At 37.1% G+C, this 16009-nt stretch overlaps 1 protein-coding gene across 1 annotated transcript in view; it reads right to left on the reverse strand.

The window, feature by feature from the left end:
- Nucleotides 1-590: 590 nt before the first annotated feature.
- SLC27A6 (solute carrier family 27 (fatty acid transporter), member 6) overlaps nucleotides 591-16009 on the reverse strand; it is a 51262-nt gene continuing 35843 nt past the window's right edge. Inside the window, exons 6-10 of the mRNA XM_006764367.2 lie at nucleotides 11226-11316; nucleotides 7999-8197; nucleotides 6688-6785; nucleotides 5194-5324; nucleotides 591-1172 (exon numbers count right to left, since the gene is read on the reverse strand). Of these exons, the coding sequence (XP_006764430.1) occupies nucleotides 996-1172; nucleotides 5194-5324; nucleotides 6688-6785; nucleotides 7999-8197; nucleotides 11226-11316 (696 nt within the window). The 3' untranslated portion in view covers nucleotides 591-995. The remainder of the gene's footprint in view (nucleotides 1173-5193; nucleotides 5325-6687; nucleotides 6786-7998; nucleotides 8198-11225; nucleotides 11317-16009) is intronic.

Raw genomic sequence — 16009 nt, forward strand, 5'->3', positions numbered from 1 at the left:
TACAGTTGTGCTAATTGCACTATCCTTGTAGGACCTTTCCCATTTAACCACTCACAAACCTGCCACGCTCAGTGCCCGTTCTGCCTCTGATCTTGGTGTCAATACCTGTAATTCTAGTCCAGTGATGGCGAACCTGTGACACACGAACTCATTTTTTTTGGTTGATTTTTCTTTGTTAAATGGCATTTAAATATATAAAATAAATATCAAAAATATACGTCTTTGTTTTCCTATGGTTGCAAATATCAAAAAATTTCTATATGTTTCTATCTTAACCAGAGTTAAGATAGGGTTTTTCAAAATGCTGACACGCCAAGCTCAAAAGGTTTGCCATCACTATTCTTTTCATGTATTATTAGTGGTTTCTACAGCTCTATTGGATTTTATTGTGAATTTGATCCCATTTATATATCGTCAAAAATTCCCAAATCCTTTGGACTTACCTGTTTTCCTGCTTTGAAGTTTTATATTTCTTCTACCATTTTAATGTGAGCTTATGATGAGGAAGATGGGAGTGCATGCATTTAGTCGGTCAGGTTCCTTTGACTGTAAATTTATCATTCAAAACATCAGAACAGAACCTCAAAACATATTAATGAAGACGATTTTATTGAATTACAGGACAGGACACATAAAAATCAAATAGTTGAGTAATATAACAATTTATTCAAAACTAGAAACTTTAAATGTTAAAATGTACATTTTTAGTAAGTATCTAGACAATAGTTACTTATTTGTTATTTAAGAGTTTTGTGATTAAGGCAAATATTTAGTTATGCACTGAATCCCCCTATAGGTAAAAAAGATAATTAATTAAATTTTGTTATTAAAGCAAATTAAAGTTCTTAATTGAAGAAATGCTATTGCATAATAAGGAAATACCGTACACGCTTAATGAATGTCAGTTCCTTTCCTCCATTTCATGCTGAAGAACCACATACTCTCTCTCACCTCTCCTAAGAAAGCATTTGAAAACGCTGTGTCTGAAAGAAACCTTAAAGTTTGATCTCACCCAACATTATTTGATCATAAAGCTCTTTGGTCAATGGAACGTAAGTTTTTTTCAAGTTATCCATGAAGTAAAGTGGATCAGAAATTTTCAATGGACTGAATCCTTCTTGCACCAACTGAAACTTCTTTGGTTTGAACGTCCCTGTTGTTTCCATCTTTTCCTATAGAGCAATTACCGGGATCAGTGGAATCATTTAATATTATACATAACACAAAAGTAACATGGTTAACAATGCAGGCTACAAGAGAGTTACAACATGTTCATACTACTAATAATTTAACGTTAGAAATTAAAAAGTTGGCCTCTACACATTTAAATCATTAGCTTAATTTAGCTGTGAACTTTATTCAACATATAACTGATTACAATGGATTATAAATATGTCTAAGACACATAGGTTTATCTCTTCAGTTCAATGTCAATACAGTATTATGTTCAGAGAATGCTATTAAAGACAAAGATAAAGGTTGTAAAAGACAGGTATCTATTCCATAGGGCAGATTACTATAAGAACCAGGGGGAGTAAAGAATGATCTAGAATCGAGTTTCCAAGCTATACACTGAGGTGCACTGTGGTACCTAAATGAATTTCTAGGGTCCCCACGGAATATTTTAAATTTTCAAAATAAACCCAGTGACATCTGTCAGTCACCACTTGGAAACAACTAGCTCAATATTAGTTTGTGTTACATTCATTTCTGAAATGTCATGTCTTTGTGAAACAGAGTTTTCAGTGGAGCTGTGATAAAAAGCAAACCCAAATCAATGTATAACATGGAATTAGGCTGGGCTTGTTCAGTCCAATCTAACTCCAAAGTTTGAAGAGTTGTGCAGTACCAAACGTATACATCTTTATTTCCGTGGTTATTTGAAAATGAAATAAAAGTATTTTTCTTTCAATTTATATGCATTATTTTTTCAAATGGCAACTAATTTGTTAGACCCAAATACTTACTAATTTGTTTTGGCCTAACCACTGAATAAACAAATGTTGAGGTACTTGTTTTGGGTCAAGAGTGTCATAAAATAATTACTGAGACACTAAAGATACCATGATCTAGAAAGTTTAAGAAGCTCTGCTTTAAGAGATTTAAAGGAGATATGAGTGAATCACTTTAACTTTCTGTCGCTAAAGCTCTCATGTACCTGGGGCCTCTGACTCTCTCAGGTATAAACCAGTACAAGTTTATAAGAAACTCTGCTCGCCCTGGCTGGTTTGGTTCAGTGGACAGAGCGTCAGCCTGCGGACTGAAGGGTCCCGGGTTCGATTCCAGTCAAGGGTATATGCCCAGGTTGCAGGCTCGATCCTCAGTAGGGGGCATGCAGGAGGCAGCCAATCAATGATTCTCTCTCATCATTGATATTTCTCTTTCTCTTTCTTCCTTTCTGAAGTCAATAAAAATATATATTAAAAAAAAAAGAAGCTCTGCTTTAAGGGATTTAAAGGAGAGATGAGTGGATCTCTGTGGCACTTTCAAGTATGGAAAAGCATCCTTGTTTTAAATCAGGTGACATGTAGATGTCCATATAAAGTTCTATGAATAACTTGGTCGCTTTGATTTATACTTCTAAACGAATTCCAGGCTCAACTTCTCTTTGAACCTCCTTCCCTGCTCTCATGCCTTCTCTCCCCTCTCCTACCCAGCACTGTCATCTCAGAACCTCTGATTACGTCTTAAGGACACATTTCTGGGAATAAAATTACTAAGGCAAAATATATGCAAATTCTAATAGTCTGATCACATATTTAGCAAATTGTTTCCTAGAGAGGTTATAACAATTTGTGTTTCAGAATGAAAGGACCAATTTAATTTCTTCCAGCCATACTAAATAATAAAACATTTTAATTTTTTTTGTAAATTTATTGGCAGGAGAATTCTTTTAAAATTTGTGCGAAACAGATTTTTAATAAAATAATTGTTTTATTCATTTTGTCAGAAGTAACATTCTTTTTATATCAGATCATAACTCATTTATTAAATAAATATTTTGACAACTAAGTGTCATGCATTATTCTAACTATAGTAAATACTGTAATAAATATTACAGTCATGGCCCAAGTACTTTTAGGTGCTTAATGATGCTAAAATATTTTCTAAATTTGTATAACACTGATTTAGTCTTCTAGAATAGTCCTATGCCAAAATACTTCTTCTGTTTAATAACAATGAATTTAAGTAGTCCCAGGAGAAAATGTTTAAAATATTATGATTTTTCAACTTCCTACTTCATGAAAATACATTGTTTTTAGTGGACTAGGGAGGGGCAGGAGGGAACTGGGTGTGGTCATAAAAGGACAACATGGAAGGATCCTTGTGGTATTGAAATTGTTCATATCCTGACTGTGGTCACTGATGCATAAAGCTACATAGCTAATAAAAGTGTATGGAACTGAAGACTGAAGGGGTTAAGAACAAGCCTCCCAAAGGTATGCTACTTTGGCATGTGAATTATTTTGATGGCAAATGAGACCCTGAGGATTCATGAGAAACTTTTACCTCTCGCTTAAAGAACTTAAATTAGGGGTCTTGTCCATAATAAGTTATCACCAGAAATAACATTTTATGACCTATCTATATGGCAGGGAAATTTTCTAATTACTGAACGCCTGCTCTTCTTGTTGTCCTGAAAACGACCTTCCTCCTCTGTGAAGCCCCAATGCACCTTACCTCATCCTTAGCTCAGTCTGCCACCCGTACCTCATTTTAACTTTCTGTCGCTAAAGCTCTCATGTAGTGGGGCCTCTGACTCTCTCAGGTATGTGGGGTTCCCAGATGTATGTGTGCATAACATTTGGTTATTTTCTCTTGGTAATCTGTCTCATGTCAATTTCATTATTAGACCAGCTGGAAGAACCTAGGCTAGAGGGACATTTCCTCCTCCCCTACCACACACACACACACACACACACACACACACACACGCCTGCGCGCGCGCGCCTGTGCGCGCGCGCTTACACACACCAGTACAAGTAAAACAGAAAAGTTTAAAAAGGTGGGCAAATTGTATCAATGTCAATATCAGTTTTGAAAAATGTTACCATAGGAGGAAACCAAGTAAACAGTACACGGATCTTTTCTGTATTATTTCTTACAACTGCATGTGAATGTAAATTACTTAAAAAATTTTTCAATTAAAAATATGTTATTTCTGCTTCATATTTACTTACGTTTAGTATTTCAGGAGACATAAAAATAATCTGAGTTGATGTATGTAAAAGCTCTTAAAAGAAAAATATCATATAAATGAAATATGTATTTATGACAGGTCAGATGATATGTCCCATTGGCCAAGCATTGACTTGGCCATAAGGATTGCTTAGCAAATGCTTTACAAATAAATATGACCCCATCTCTCACTCTATTAGAAATATAATAGCAATATGATAAATGTACCCAGAAAAATTCTGTGATTGGATGTTGAGATATGATGAGTACTAGCTTTGGCAAATTTCATTTAAAGCACAATATTAAATAGATGAATGGCTGATGAAATGAGCAAGCAAAATTACCCAATAGCTGAATAAATGTGTTTTTATTTTTACTGTGTTTCAGTCTAGTTACCTAACAAGAGAAAGAGGCCATTTCTCAAAACAAATAAATGCAGAATTCCTCCAAAATATGAAATCCCAGAGGGGTTTTGTGGCATTCCTTATAGCCAAGTCATTGCTTGGCCAATGGGACATATCATCTGAGCTGTCATAAATACATATTTCATTTACATGATATTTTTGACAGAATGAGGACAAAGATTAAAAGCAAAATTGCTTAAAGCCAATTCCCTTTAGGTTCTGTACACCTCCTATAGACACCTTGATGTCAGCTTGGTGGAACCCCATTTTAGGCACATAGCACTAAATGTCCTCAGAAGGCACGTGTAAAATGTGGTTTTCGGCTTGTCACTGTCTCTGGGACCATCATTTTTTGCTCTGAGATCTTGACTAAACAGGGAGGGAGCAATTCTACAATTAGGACAAAGACAAAGACATCCTAGCATTTCATCATGCTCCCCTCCTATAATTAGGTGTCAAATATGGCATAAATTAACATGCCACAGCTTTTCATTGCTCTTCAAATTCTCTAATATACATAAAATGCACATATTAGCTAAAAGATAAAATGTTATTTTATAATTAATCTCCTGAATTCCTGGTTTTAAATTTAATGGGTAAGTAAAATTACCTGAATTCTTAAAAATCGTGGGCAGGCATAAGCTGGTAGGAATGTTACAACTTGTTCATAAACTTTTTCCAAGTCTAAAGACTTATTTGGTTTTAAAGTAATCGAGGCCATTCCTATTTTTCCTTCACAATCTGAAAAAGAAGTTTGAAACAGAGTCCATTTACAAGTACTAGGTGCATTTTAAAAATAGTCCTGTTGATTGCATAGTAATTGTTGTAAAGGGAGACAGTACATTTATTGCAGCAATGACAATGCAACAGTAACGTAGATGAAGGGGTCCTTCCCTGAGCATATGATCTACTCCCCAGAAATAATTTAGGAACAAGGAAGGGCAGAGTCTAATCCTAAATAGCTACACCACAATAATGAAATAGATGGAATGGAAAACACCATAAATGACCCATAGTTTGCATCTTACCACCACTAATATGAAATATTAAGAAGAAATATGTTATTTAAGAAGAGAAATGTCCGTAATAAGCATCAATGCAAAAAATAGAGGGCGTGTCTTTATTTAGAGGCTGGTATTGTCCTAACTAAATCCGCAGATCGCTTCTGCGTATCATGCCACCCATAGATATTTCCAGGGGACTGGAGTCTCTGCAGCATTTCTCCAGCACCCAATGGTTAGCTATTAGAGTAAACACCCCTTCCTCGGCTCCCCTGTCCACACTCTCACCCCACACCTACATCTCCATGCACTTACAAACATTAGTTAGACAATACTGTCATTACATAAAAAAAAAGAAAAAAGTGAGGAGTCCTGTGATTTCAAGGTGGTCACTTTTATTTGCCATTTCCACCATCATGATACAATCCTCACATGCATATTTATAAAGATAAATGAGGCCAAACAATTTAAAAATAATTTTTTAAAAGGTTCAACTTAACTACAAGTCAGTGTTCTTAAACATTTAAATTAGAACACGTTTCTGTTTAGTGGCATGTATAAACTCCAGTCTCAAAGAGAAAAATAATAGACTACTGAAAAGCATTTGAGTCACTGACCAGAGTGTTTGGGGTCTGCTTAAAAATAAACACATATATTAAAATTCAATGGGGAGAAAATCAACCCATACTAAAATAAGAAGCAACAATCATAAAAATTTCAATGGGGACTTTTCCCTTGATGTGACCATGAAATTGGTTAGCTTGCTCTAGCCCAGTGGTCGGCAAACTCAAACATCAACAGTACAACGATTGAAATTTCTTTTGAGAGCCAAATTTTTTAAACTTAAACTATATAGGAAGGTACATGGTTATTAACTTAATTAGGGTACTCCTAAGGCTTAGGAAGAGCCACACTCAAGGGGCCAAAGAACCGCATGTGGCTCGTGAGCTGCAGTTTGCCGACCGTGGCCCTAGGGCATTATTTGCCATGACAGGGCTGAGATAACTTATATATAAAATTAGTAAGAAATGTTGAATCGCAAAACTAAAGGAAGGTGGCAATTCTCTCTGAGAATCCTTCCCAAACCCAAAATATATTCATACCTGGCACTGCCACACCATATACGTTTGGTTCTTGTATGAAATCCAACATTCCAATAATATCAGCAACCTCTGTGGTTGCAATGTTTTCTCCTTTCCATCTAAATAAAAAACAAGTTCCAGTTAGTACACCTATATTTGAAGAATTAGGTACCCAGTTTTAGTTTTAGTGCCTTGCACTTGGCTCTGTGCAAGCACCTAGTGACGGAAAATAATGGCAGTTTTCAAAACAAGATTCATATTCTAAGGAAGCACTTTGGTGATAACTCAACAAAATCCAGTGTCTATTTTTTAGTTAAAATTACTTTATGTCTCATTGGTATAAGTTGCTTACTGTAAAATGTTTTTATAATATGTCATAAAAATAAAATCATGATAATCCTTTTTATTTTGTAATACAATAACAGTTAAGTAGGAAACGTCCCCTCTCTCTAATGACAGATAGAAAAAACTGAAAGGAAAGCTATAGTTAGTTGTCTTTCACTGTACTGAACCCTTTTGATTTCTAGGGACTAATCCCTTTGGCTCTTTCGGTGCATATGAATAGATATTTTACTCTAATTAAAAGAAATTTTAATGGATTTCAGGGAGGACGGGAGAGGTAGAGATAGGTAGAAACATCAACGATGAGAGAGAATAATTGATCCTGCATGCCCCACACTGGGGATTGAGCCCACAACCTGGGCATGTGCCCTGACCAGATCAAACCATGACCTCCAGGTTCAGAGGTTGACGTTCAAGTACTAAATCATGCCAGCAGGGCTTAAAATAATTTTAAATAGTGTGAGCTCCTTAACTTGGTACAAGAAAGTGAGGAAGTATAGTTCATTTATTCATTCAAGCATTTTTGAATGTCTATTGTCTGTCCTTCACTGTTCTATAGTCGTTGATTAGGAAAGTAAAATAAAGTCATAAGCCAAAAATAATCTTAAGTATTAAGAAAGAAAATCTAGAAAGGGAAATGTTGCTGTTTCATTATCTTTATCACTAGATCAAGAAGTAGACCATATATGACCAAATTGGTTTTAACCCTACCATTTAGACTTCAGATCTCTGTACCTGTTTGATATTCTAAGAAAAAGGAGCTTACTAATTTGGACCAAATGGATTTGTTAAAATAATTATAAACATTGACATCAAAATTTTACTTATATTTCAATCTAGAAACAGATGGCTGATAGGTTTTTAAATAGGGAGACATGATTGAATCTGCCCTGAAGGTAAAGGGCATGTGGTCTATAATGCTTCCCTAGAGTCCTGCTCAGAGCACAGTTCATAATCAGAACAGGCAGTGTAACCGCTGATGTCTCATACCTGAAAGTGTCTCCAATACGGTCAGAAAAATAGAGAAAATTCTCATGATCTTGGACCATTAAGTCTCCTGTGTTAAAGTAAACATCTCCCTTCTTGAAAACATCACGTAACAATTTCTTTTCAGTGTGCTTTTTATTCCCAACATATCCAAAGAAGGGATTCTTTTCATTCACTCGAGAAATGAGAAGTCCAGGTTCTCCTGTGAGAGAAAGGCACCTTTAGTGATCGGATTAAAACGATTATTATACACACCAAGCACACACCTAATTTTCATCTGACCAACACAACTTGTGTTGCCTATCTTCCTTTCCTCTGAACTTATTTTATTATATTTAACATCATCTACTCTGGGTGCTCCGAGTACAACCAGCACGTCTTTTCACAGACTGCCACAATGCAAATTAGTTTGGGAAAACTAACAAAAAGGAAGTGGAATGTGAAGAAAGTATGTTAAATTTATTTTACATCCTGCATGGATAGAACAGTGGCTACTTTTCTTTTGGATTATGCAGATTTTACCACTGCTAATAATGGAAATTCTATAAATAACAACCATAATAATAATTTTAAAAAGGCGATGATAACAGCAATATTTACTGGGCACTTACTATGTAGCAAGCCTCAGAGCCCTTCCTATGTAGCAAGCCCCCAAATTGCCATTTTGTTTATTCTTCACAGAAATGCTTTGAAATTGATAATTATAATTCTTATTTCACAGGGAAGAAACTAGGGACCAAAAGGGTAACGTCATTTACCAAAGTCCAACAGATAGAAAGGAATGAACCTAGTACTCAAATTCAAGTCTCAATGATTTTTGCAACAAGGTTTTTGTATAATACTGTCTCTGATATAATTAATATGTTATTAAAAGTTTAGGAAAATGTTTTATTCCTCTGGTATGTTAGTCTGGAAATCCTCAATGGGCTAGAGATGAAACAGGAAAGGAATTAGTTTTATTTTAGACACATTATCAAAAATAATTTTCAATAACATTTATTAAAATGAATCCAGATTTTGGCCAGCAATCTGCAAGGGGAAAAACTACTTCTGAGAGAAGGGTGGACGACAAGGGAGAGCAGCAATCACTGCCCCGGATGATTTCAAGGTTATTGGTGACTGGCTTTGGCCCTTGTGAAGCGAGTGAACGTCTTTGTGATGCGTTGAATGGGTTATATTCCAGCTTTTTTTTTTTTTAACTTTCTATTCAACTGTCAATTACTCCTACTCCTTCTGGACATTCTGGCTTCTAAAGACACACAAACCAGTGGCCACACAAGCCTGTTTTGTTGCAGCAGAGGCCCCTCATGGTCATTGTCATTACCAACCCGAGCATCACCATCACCATCACCATCATTATCATCGTCATAATCAACTTCATTATTACACTTACTGAGCAATTTCTGGGTACCAGTCACTATTCTGAACACTTTACATATGTATCCCATTGGATTCTCATCACAAACCTGCAAGAGAGGCCCTCCTATAATCTTCATTTTACAGTTGAAAAAACGGGGGAAGAAAAAGTAATTTGCCCAGTGTCACACGCAGCCAACTGTGGGGGTTGAAACTTTTAACCAGGACACCCTGACTCCAAAGCCTCTTCTCACTGCATATTCCACCAGGCTACATTCCCTATAATTCAGAATTTTCAAGCCTCACATTTCCCTCAAATTTTATGTTGTTTTTCTTTTTCAGGACACAAGTGACAGTTTCTTCTCTAGAAATCAATTATTGCAAATGCTTGAAAGGTCATAGTGTATTTTTATCCGTCATTTACAGGCAATTTAAGCAAGACATAATGCCTTAATGGGAAAATAAACTAGTTAGTAACCTTTAATTAGAACTGCAAAATAGTAGTAAGCAGTTCTGGGATTCAAGTTCCAATATCAGATATTACGGTAATTGTAAAAAAAAAAAAAAAAAAAGTAAAAAAGAAACCACACACTACCTAGCAAGGTGTGTTGAAATGAAGTTCCTTAGAAATGACTTTTCTTTTGAATACTATCTATAGAGTTCAATTAGAGAAAGATATTTGATAAATATCCCCAGGCTTGAAATTCAGAGGATTGGGAAATCTTGTTTTTTATAGATAAGATTTGTATTTTTTTTCTATACTTTCAGCTGCCAGGAAAAACAAAACAACAATCAGTTTTGCAGCATTTACCTCCACATCTGAAGTAAAGATTTAAAGGAAATCATCTCTGAAATGTAGTTTAAACATATTCTGAGGCAGTAAAATGTAAGTTTGGCCTGATTTATTCAGTCTGGTCTGCTGAACAATTTTAAGTGCACATCTCTACATTTAATTTTCTAGATTGATGATACGCAGCAGCAAGTTAATTGGGGCACTTGCTTTCATTAAAATTAACTAAAGCCCTAGCTGGTTAGAGCCCTAGCTGGATAGAGCACCAGCCTGTGGAATGAAGGGTCCGGGTTTGATTCCAGGTCAAGGACACATACTTCGGTTGCAGGTTTGATCCCCAACCCTGGTCGGGGCATCGGCAGGAGGCAATCAATTGACGTCTCTCTCTCACATTGATGTTTCTCTCTCTCCCCCTCACTCCCATTTTCTCTAAAAATCAATGGAAAAATATCCTCTGGTGAGGATTTTAAAAAACCCAAAAATTTCTAACTAAAAATTATAAGAAAGTCTACCGTGGTGGAGGAGGAGGAGTGAAAGGGAGAAGAGAAGGGTGACAAGCCCCATGCCCAGCCCTCTGCAGGGCTTTGCATACATCATCTCAAATAATTGTCAACAATAACCCCATGAAAAGAGCATTGTCAGCTCTACTCTACATAAGAAGAAAATGAGACTCAGACAGGTTGGGTGACCTTCCCAAAGCAGTACAGTTTCTAAATGTGAAAGCCCAGATTTAAATTAAAGTCTGCCCGATTCTCCACTACACCTAGAATGTTAAATTAAGTCATTCATTTTAATGTTGGTGATGTAGGACATTGGACATATGCCACTGTCGCAAAGCAGAAGTAAATGGTGGATTAAGAAAAATATGAGGCCAACAGTAATCCCTTTAAAATTTTAATTTAGCATCTGAGAGATTCATTTGTGGCATCTAATGTCTAATAATTAAACCATTCTACCAACACTGAAATTCCAGTTAAGTCATATTACCTGTTAGAAATAATCATTCTTTCTTTTCTAAATTTAAATTTAAAAGGAAATTCAGAAACCTTGCCTGAGGTGACATCTTCAAATATAAGAATCTTACCTTTTTTTACATGACTACACCAGCCTTGTTCATTTCTAATGGGCTCATCTTTCTGGAAATCATACTTTATCAAGTTAAAAGTGAAAAAAAGCTGCAAAAACAAAAATCAAATGAGAACAAGATTTAGTTATTTGTGCAGTGATATCCATGGGTAGAAGATTTTATATTCAATTGAAACAGTGAATTAGAATGTGGATTTCTTAAAACACGGACTCTTTACTGATGCAAAATTCAATATTTGAACATCAAAATTGAAGGTGTTAGTAAACAGACTCATGTGCTAGCATTTACTTTCATTTCTTTCTTTTTGTTCATTACACCTTGGCAAACATTACTAATTTTAATCCTCAATGAGAGAATGCAAGCGATCCCTGCACCCAACTACATGCTCGACTACCTACAGGGAAGAGGACCACTTCCTTGCCTTCTCTTTTTTGCAGTCATTCAAAACATCCCTTGAAGGGGAAAGTTTTAATAGAAAGAACTAAAATGTAAACTACGTGAATATAAGGAGTTTATTGGCTATTTTTAATTTACAGTCCCTTGAAAAGGGACCAGGTGCCTAGAAAATACTTGTTATCTGACACTTACTTTGACCTTTCCTCAGGCCTTTTACCTAATGTCCCTAATGCAACACTCAATACTTCTGTGCACTCCTGTGGTGTGAGACGGAAGATTAGTTGGAACATCCTGATCACATTGGGTACCAAGCTTATTGGACATCTTTCCTTGTCCCTAAATATTTCCAGCTGCCCCCCTCCTGAAATGGCCATTATTACCATGTCATGCCAATTCATAGATCCATTAAAACTGACCCGGGAGAGAGAATTACAGATCGTCTCAATCCAAACCCCCTCATTTTATAGTTACGAAAATTGAGGTTTTTCCTGATTAATTAAATAAGCAATCTTATTAAGCTGAACTAGAAAATAGTAAACTAAAATAGAGGAAATAAAATGAAGTGAGAAAAAATAGGAAGAAAGGACAAATACGAGAGAAAGAGAAAAAGGAGGAGGACTAGAAGGAGGTGAGAAATGAACAAATCCTATATAATAAAAGGATAATATGCAAACAGACCAAATGACCAGGGCCACTGCTTGCACCCGCTACCAGTGCCCGGCACGGGCCCCCGATCACTAATGTTGACTTTGTGCACGCCAGCCACTGTGCTAAGGACTTAAGAGCAGTTTTTAATTTAATCGCTAAATCACCCTATAAAGTAGAAATTAGTATTATCCGATTTTAAGATGAGGTCCAATGAAAGAGGTTGCAAAGCAAAACATATTGTTATTCCAGACATAAAGAATCTTTATTAAAATGCAAGCTTGCATCTTGTTGGTCTTTGTCTGTAATTGAGTAACGGGATATTGGCCACTTGCCTAATGACTGGTAAGAGGAACGATTCCAGAAGTTCCAGAACTGCATTTATCAATTTGGCCAAATAAGAACAGAGCCCTGTTCATTATCCAATCTCTTTGCTCCTGTTTTAGTATGCTTTCTATTTTGAAAAATTTGCCCAGCAACGGGTGTTATCAGCTTTAGTGTTATTTCTTTTAAATTAATTTGGCAGCTACCTGCATGGGTGACATTCACTCCACACCAAATCACTGTTCAGTGTGCCTGTCGTCAGATACAGGGGTAATTTCATGATACAAATGAAATTAAAATATATCACAGCGTCTTCTCGAAGTTGCCAGGATCGGAGCATTAAGTCTCAGCCAGAGGGATTTCTATATTTCCCTTGCCTTCAAGAGGTTCCACAACGTTACAAAAAATGGCTGTTATAACACAAATAAAAAAATAGGTGCCACACTTTACTTCCTAAATAAATATGTACATGTACATTTTCACCCTATACTACGTGTATCCTTTGCTTTTTCTGCCTCAGCATATCCAATGGTTCTTTAATTTACGTTTGATATTTTCACCAGGATATATTTTTCAGGTGATTATTCTGTACCATATCCCTGGAATAAAATGTGCTCTTTTGCTAATGATTCAAATCTTTACTTAAGGAAGTTTTCTTCTATTAGGTTTCAAATAATTATTATCTCTTTGATCTGTTTGTTTGTTTGTTTGTTTTTCCTGCAGGAACACCAGTTAAGCATATATCAAGTCATTGTCTGTTTTCAAAATCTATCTTGTTAATTTGTTTTATATTATTACTAGAGGTCCTGGGGCACAGGATTCGTGCACTGGTGGGGGGCATGGCCTGCGGGGATTGGCTCACTGTGGGAGTGCTGCTCATCCCGGTCTGCTGAACGGCTGTGGACCTGCCCTCTGAGCAGTTGCTCCCTGGTCCAGCATCTTCTGCGGAGCTGGAGCACACACTTCTCCAGGGGACCCGGTTAGGGCCAGGCCCAGGGACAATAGCACTGAGAGGCCTCAGTCCTGAGGCCATGAACCCCCCTCCCAGCCTCCAGGGTCAGTTCTTGGAGCCCAGTGGCAGCGCTGCATGGCTTGTGGGCATCCGGAGGAGGCAGCAGGAAGCGAAGAGGAGGAGCCTGGGGTGAGGAGGCGATGATTGCAGCCTGGGTTCCCGCCTGTTGGCCCGGGGTTTGCAGGGAGAGCAGCCACTCGTCCTGGTCAGCCAAGCGGCACCTCCCACTGTGGTAGTGCACTGACCACCAGGGAACAGTTCCTGCATTGAGCGTCTGTCCCCTGGTGGTCAGTGCATGTCATAGCGACTGGTCGGCTGGTTGTTCCGCCTTTTGGTTGCTAGGCTTTTATTATATAGGATATGAATACTCTTTTTATTGTTTGTGTGACCCCTTAATCCCATTCATCTTGCTCCCTAACAATGTTTACAGTTCTCTTTATTTTTAAGTCCTTTAATGTGGTGTTAATCTCTGTAATTGTTTCATTTTTTTCTTTATTGATTTCTTTTTTTAGCTGAGCATGCCTATTTTCCAACTCCTTTTGTTATATGTTTTCCTTGCAATTTCCTCTTCTTTAAGCTCTTATTTTTAAGGAGAATATTAATGCAATTTTTGAACCTATGGAAAACCTATGAAAACAACCTATGGAAATTGTTTTTCTAAAATTTTCCTGGCCATTTTGTTTCATATAAATTTTGGGAGAGTTTGTTCTAGGTCTGTAAAATATTCTGCTGGTATTTTAATGGGGATTGCATTGAATCTATAGATTGCTTTGGGTAGTATGGCCATTTTAATGATGTTGATTCTACTAATCCATGAACACGGTATATTCTTCCACTTGTTTATATCTATCTCTTTTTTTCAATGTCTTGTAGTTTTCTGTGTACATATCTTGTACCTCCTTAAGTTTATTCCTAGGTATCTTAACTTTTTTTGTTGAAATGGTAAATGGGATTGTTTTTTTAGTTTCTCTTTCTGTGAGTTCATTTTTGGTTCCGGCCATTTTGGAGGACTTATTATTTTGATGTCCATGTTTTCTTCAGCTGCCTTTTAATTTAGATTCATTCCCCACCTTTTCTTTTTTTTAAATATATTTTACTGATTTTTTACGAGAGGAAGGAAGAGAGATAGAGAGTTAGAAACATCGATGAGAGAGAAACATCGATCAGCTGCCTCCTGCACATCTCCCACTGGGGAAGTGCCCGCAACCCAGGTACATGCCCTTGAATGGAATCAAACCTGGGACCTTTCAGTCCGCAGGCCGACACTCTGTCCACTGAGCCAAACCGGTTTCGGCCCCACCTTTTCAAGTTTTATTTCCTCTAGGGATTTCATGTTTGTTCCTTCCCCAGGTATAGAAAAGAAGGCAGTCCATAACTTTTACTTGGGTTTTTTTTTCTTAAATGAGTTGTCACCAAATTTTTTATATTGTTTGCTTTGGGAGCATATATGGAACACATATCCCTTCAATCTTATGCATTTAAATAGTAGGTATAGCACACAAGAAGGGCATTTGGGTCATAGGTGTTGCTGCTTTCTTTTTCCTTCACTTATAAAATCCTATCTCCGTTGAGAGGCTTATTCCCTTCTGAGAGACACTTATCAAATCTCTCCACACAATTATGAAAGAGTTATTGGTCCATTTTTTTTCTGATTGCCTGTTATGTAACAAAACAATATATGAATGAAGTGATAAAAGACAGAACTCATATGATATTAAGTACTTTTTTTTTCATTTCCAAACTGGAAAAAACCTAACATGAATGGAAAAACAGAAATTTTCGTAATAAATTGGAGACAATCATGCCTTCCTGCTTTAGTGACATTATTAGAGGCCCAGTGCATGAATTCATGCACAATGAAAGGAAATTAATTAGAAGAAATATTTTAGAGGCCCGGGGGGACCATGCGAAGTTGGCTCCAGAGTGTGTCCAGCCCTTCTAGCCCAGTCCCAATTGGCCGGACCCCAGCAGCAAGCTAACCTACCGGTCAAAACTCATGGTCTGCTCCCTCATGGTCAGTGTGCATCATAGTGACTGGTAGAGTGGTCGACCAATCGGTGGAACACTTAGCATATTAGGCTTTTACATATATAGATTATAGTCTGACAGGGAATCCTATCTAATAAAAGACAAGCGTGGTAATTAACGTATGGCTGCTACCCTTCCCATTGGCTAATCAGGGCGATATGCAAATAAACTGCCAGCCAAGATGGCGGCCGATAGCCAGGCAGCTTGAACTAACATGAGGCTTGCTTGCTTCAGAGACGGAGGACTCCAACGTTCCCCGCCTGCTGCTGCAGGCCTCTGAGCTGCAACTCTAAGCAACTATGTAACAAATATAGAAGCTAAACAAAACCCCAGAAACCTGCTTTAGTCCCCGGTCGTCAGCCAGCAGGATCGCAAC

The sequence above is a fragment of the Myotis davidii genome, unplaced genomic scaffold (assembly GCF_000327345.1).
Source record: "Myotis davidii unplaced genomic scaffold, ASM32734v1 scaffold159, whole genome shotgun sequence".
NCBI classification, from domain to species: Eukaryota; Metazoa; Chordata; class Mammalia; order Chiroptera; family Vespertilionidae; genus Myotis; species Myotis davidii.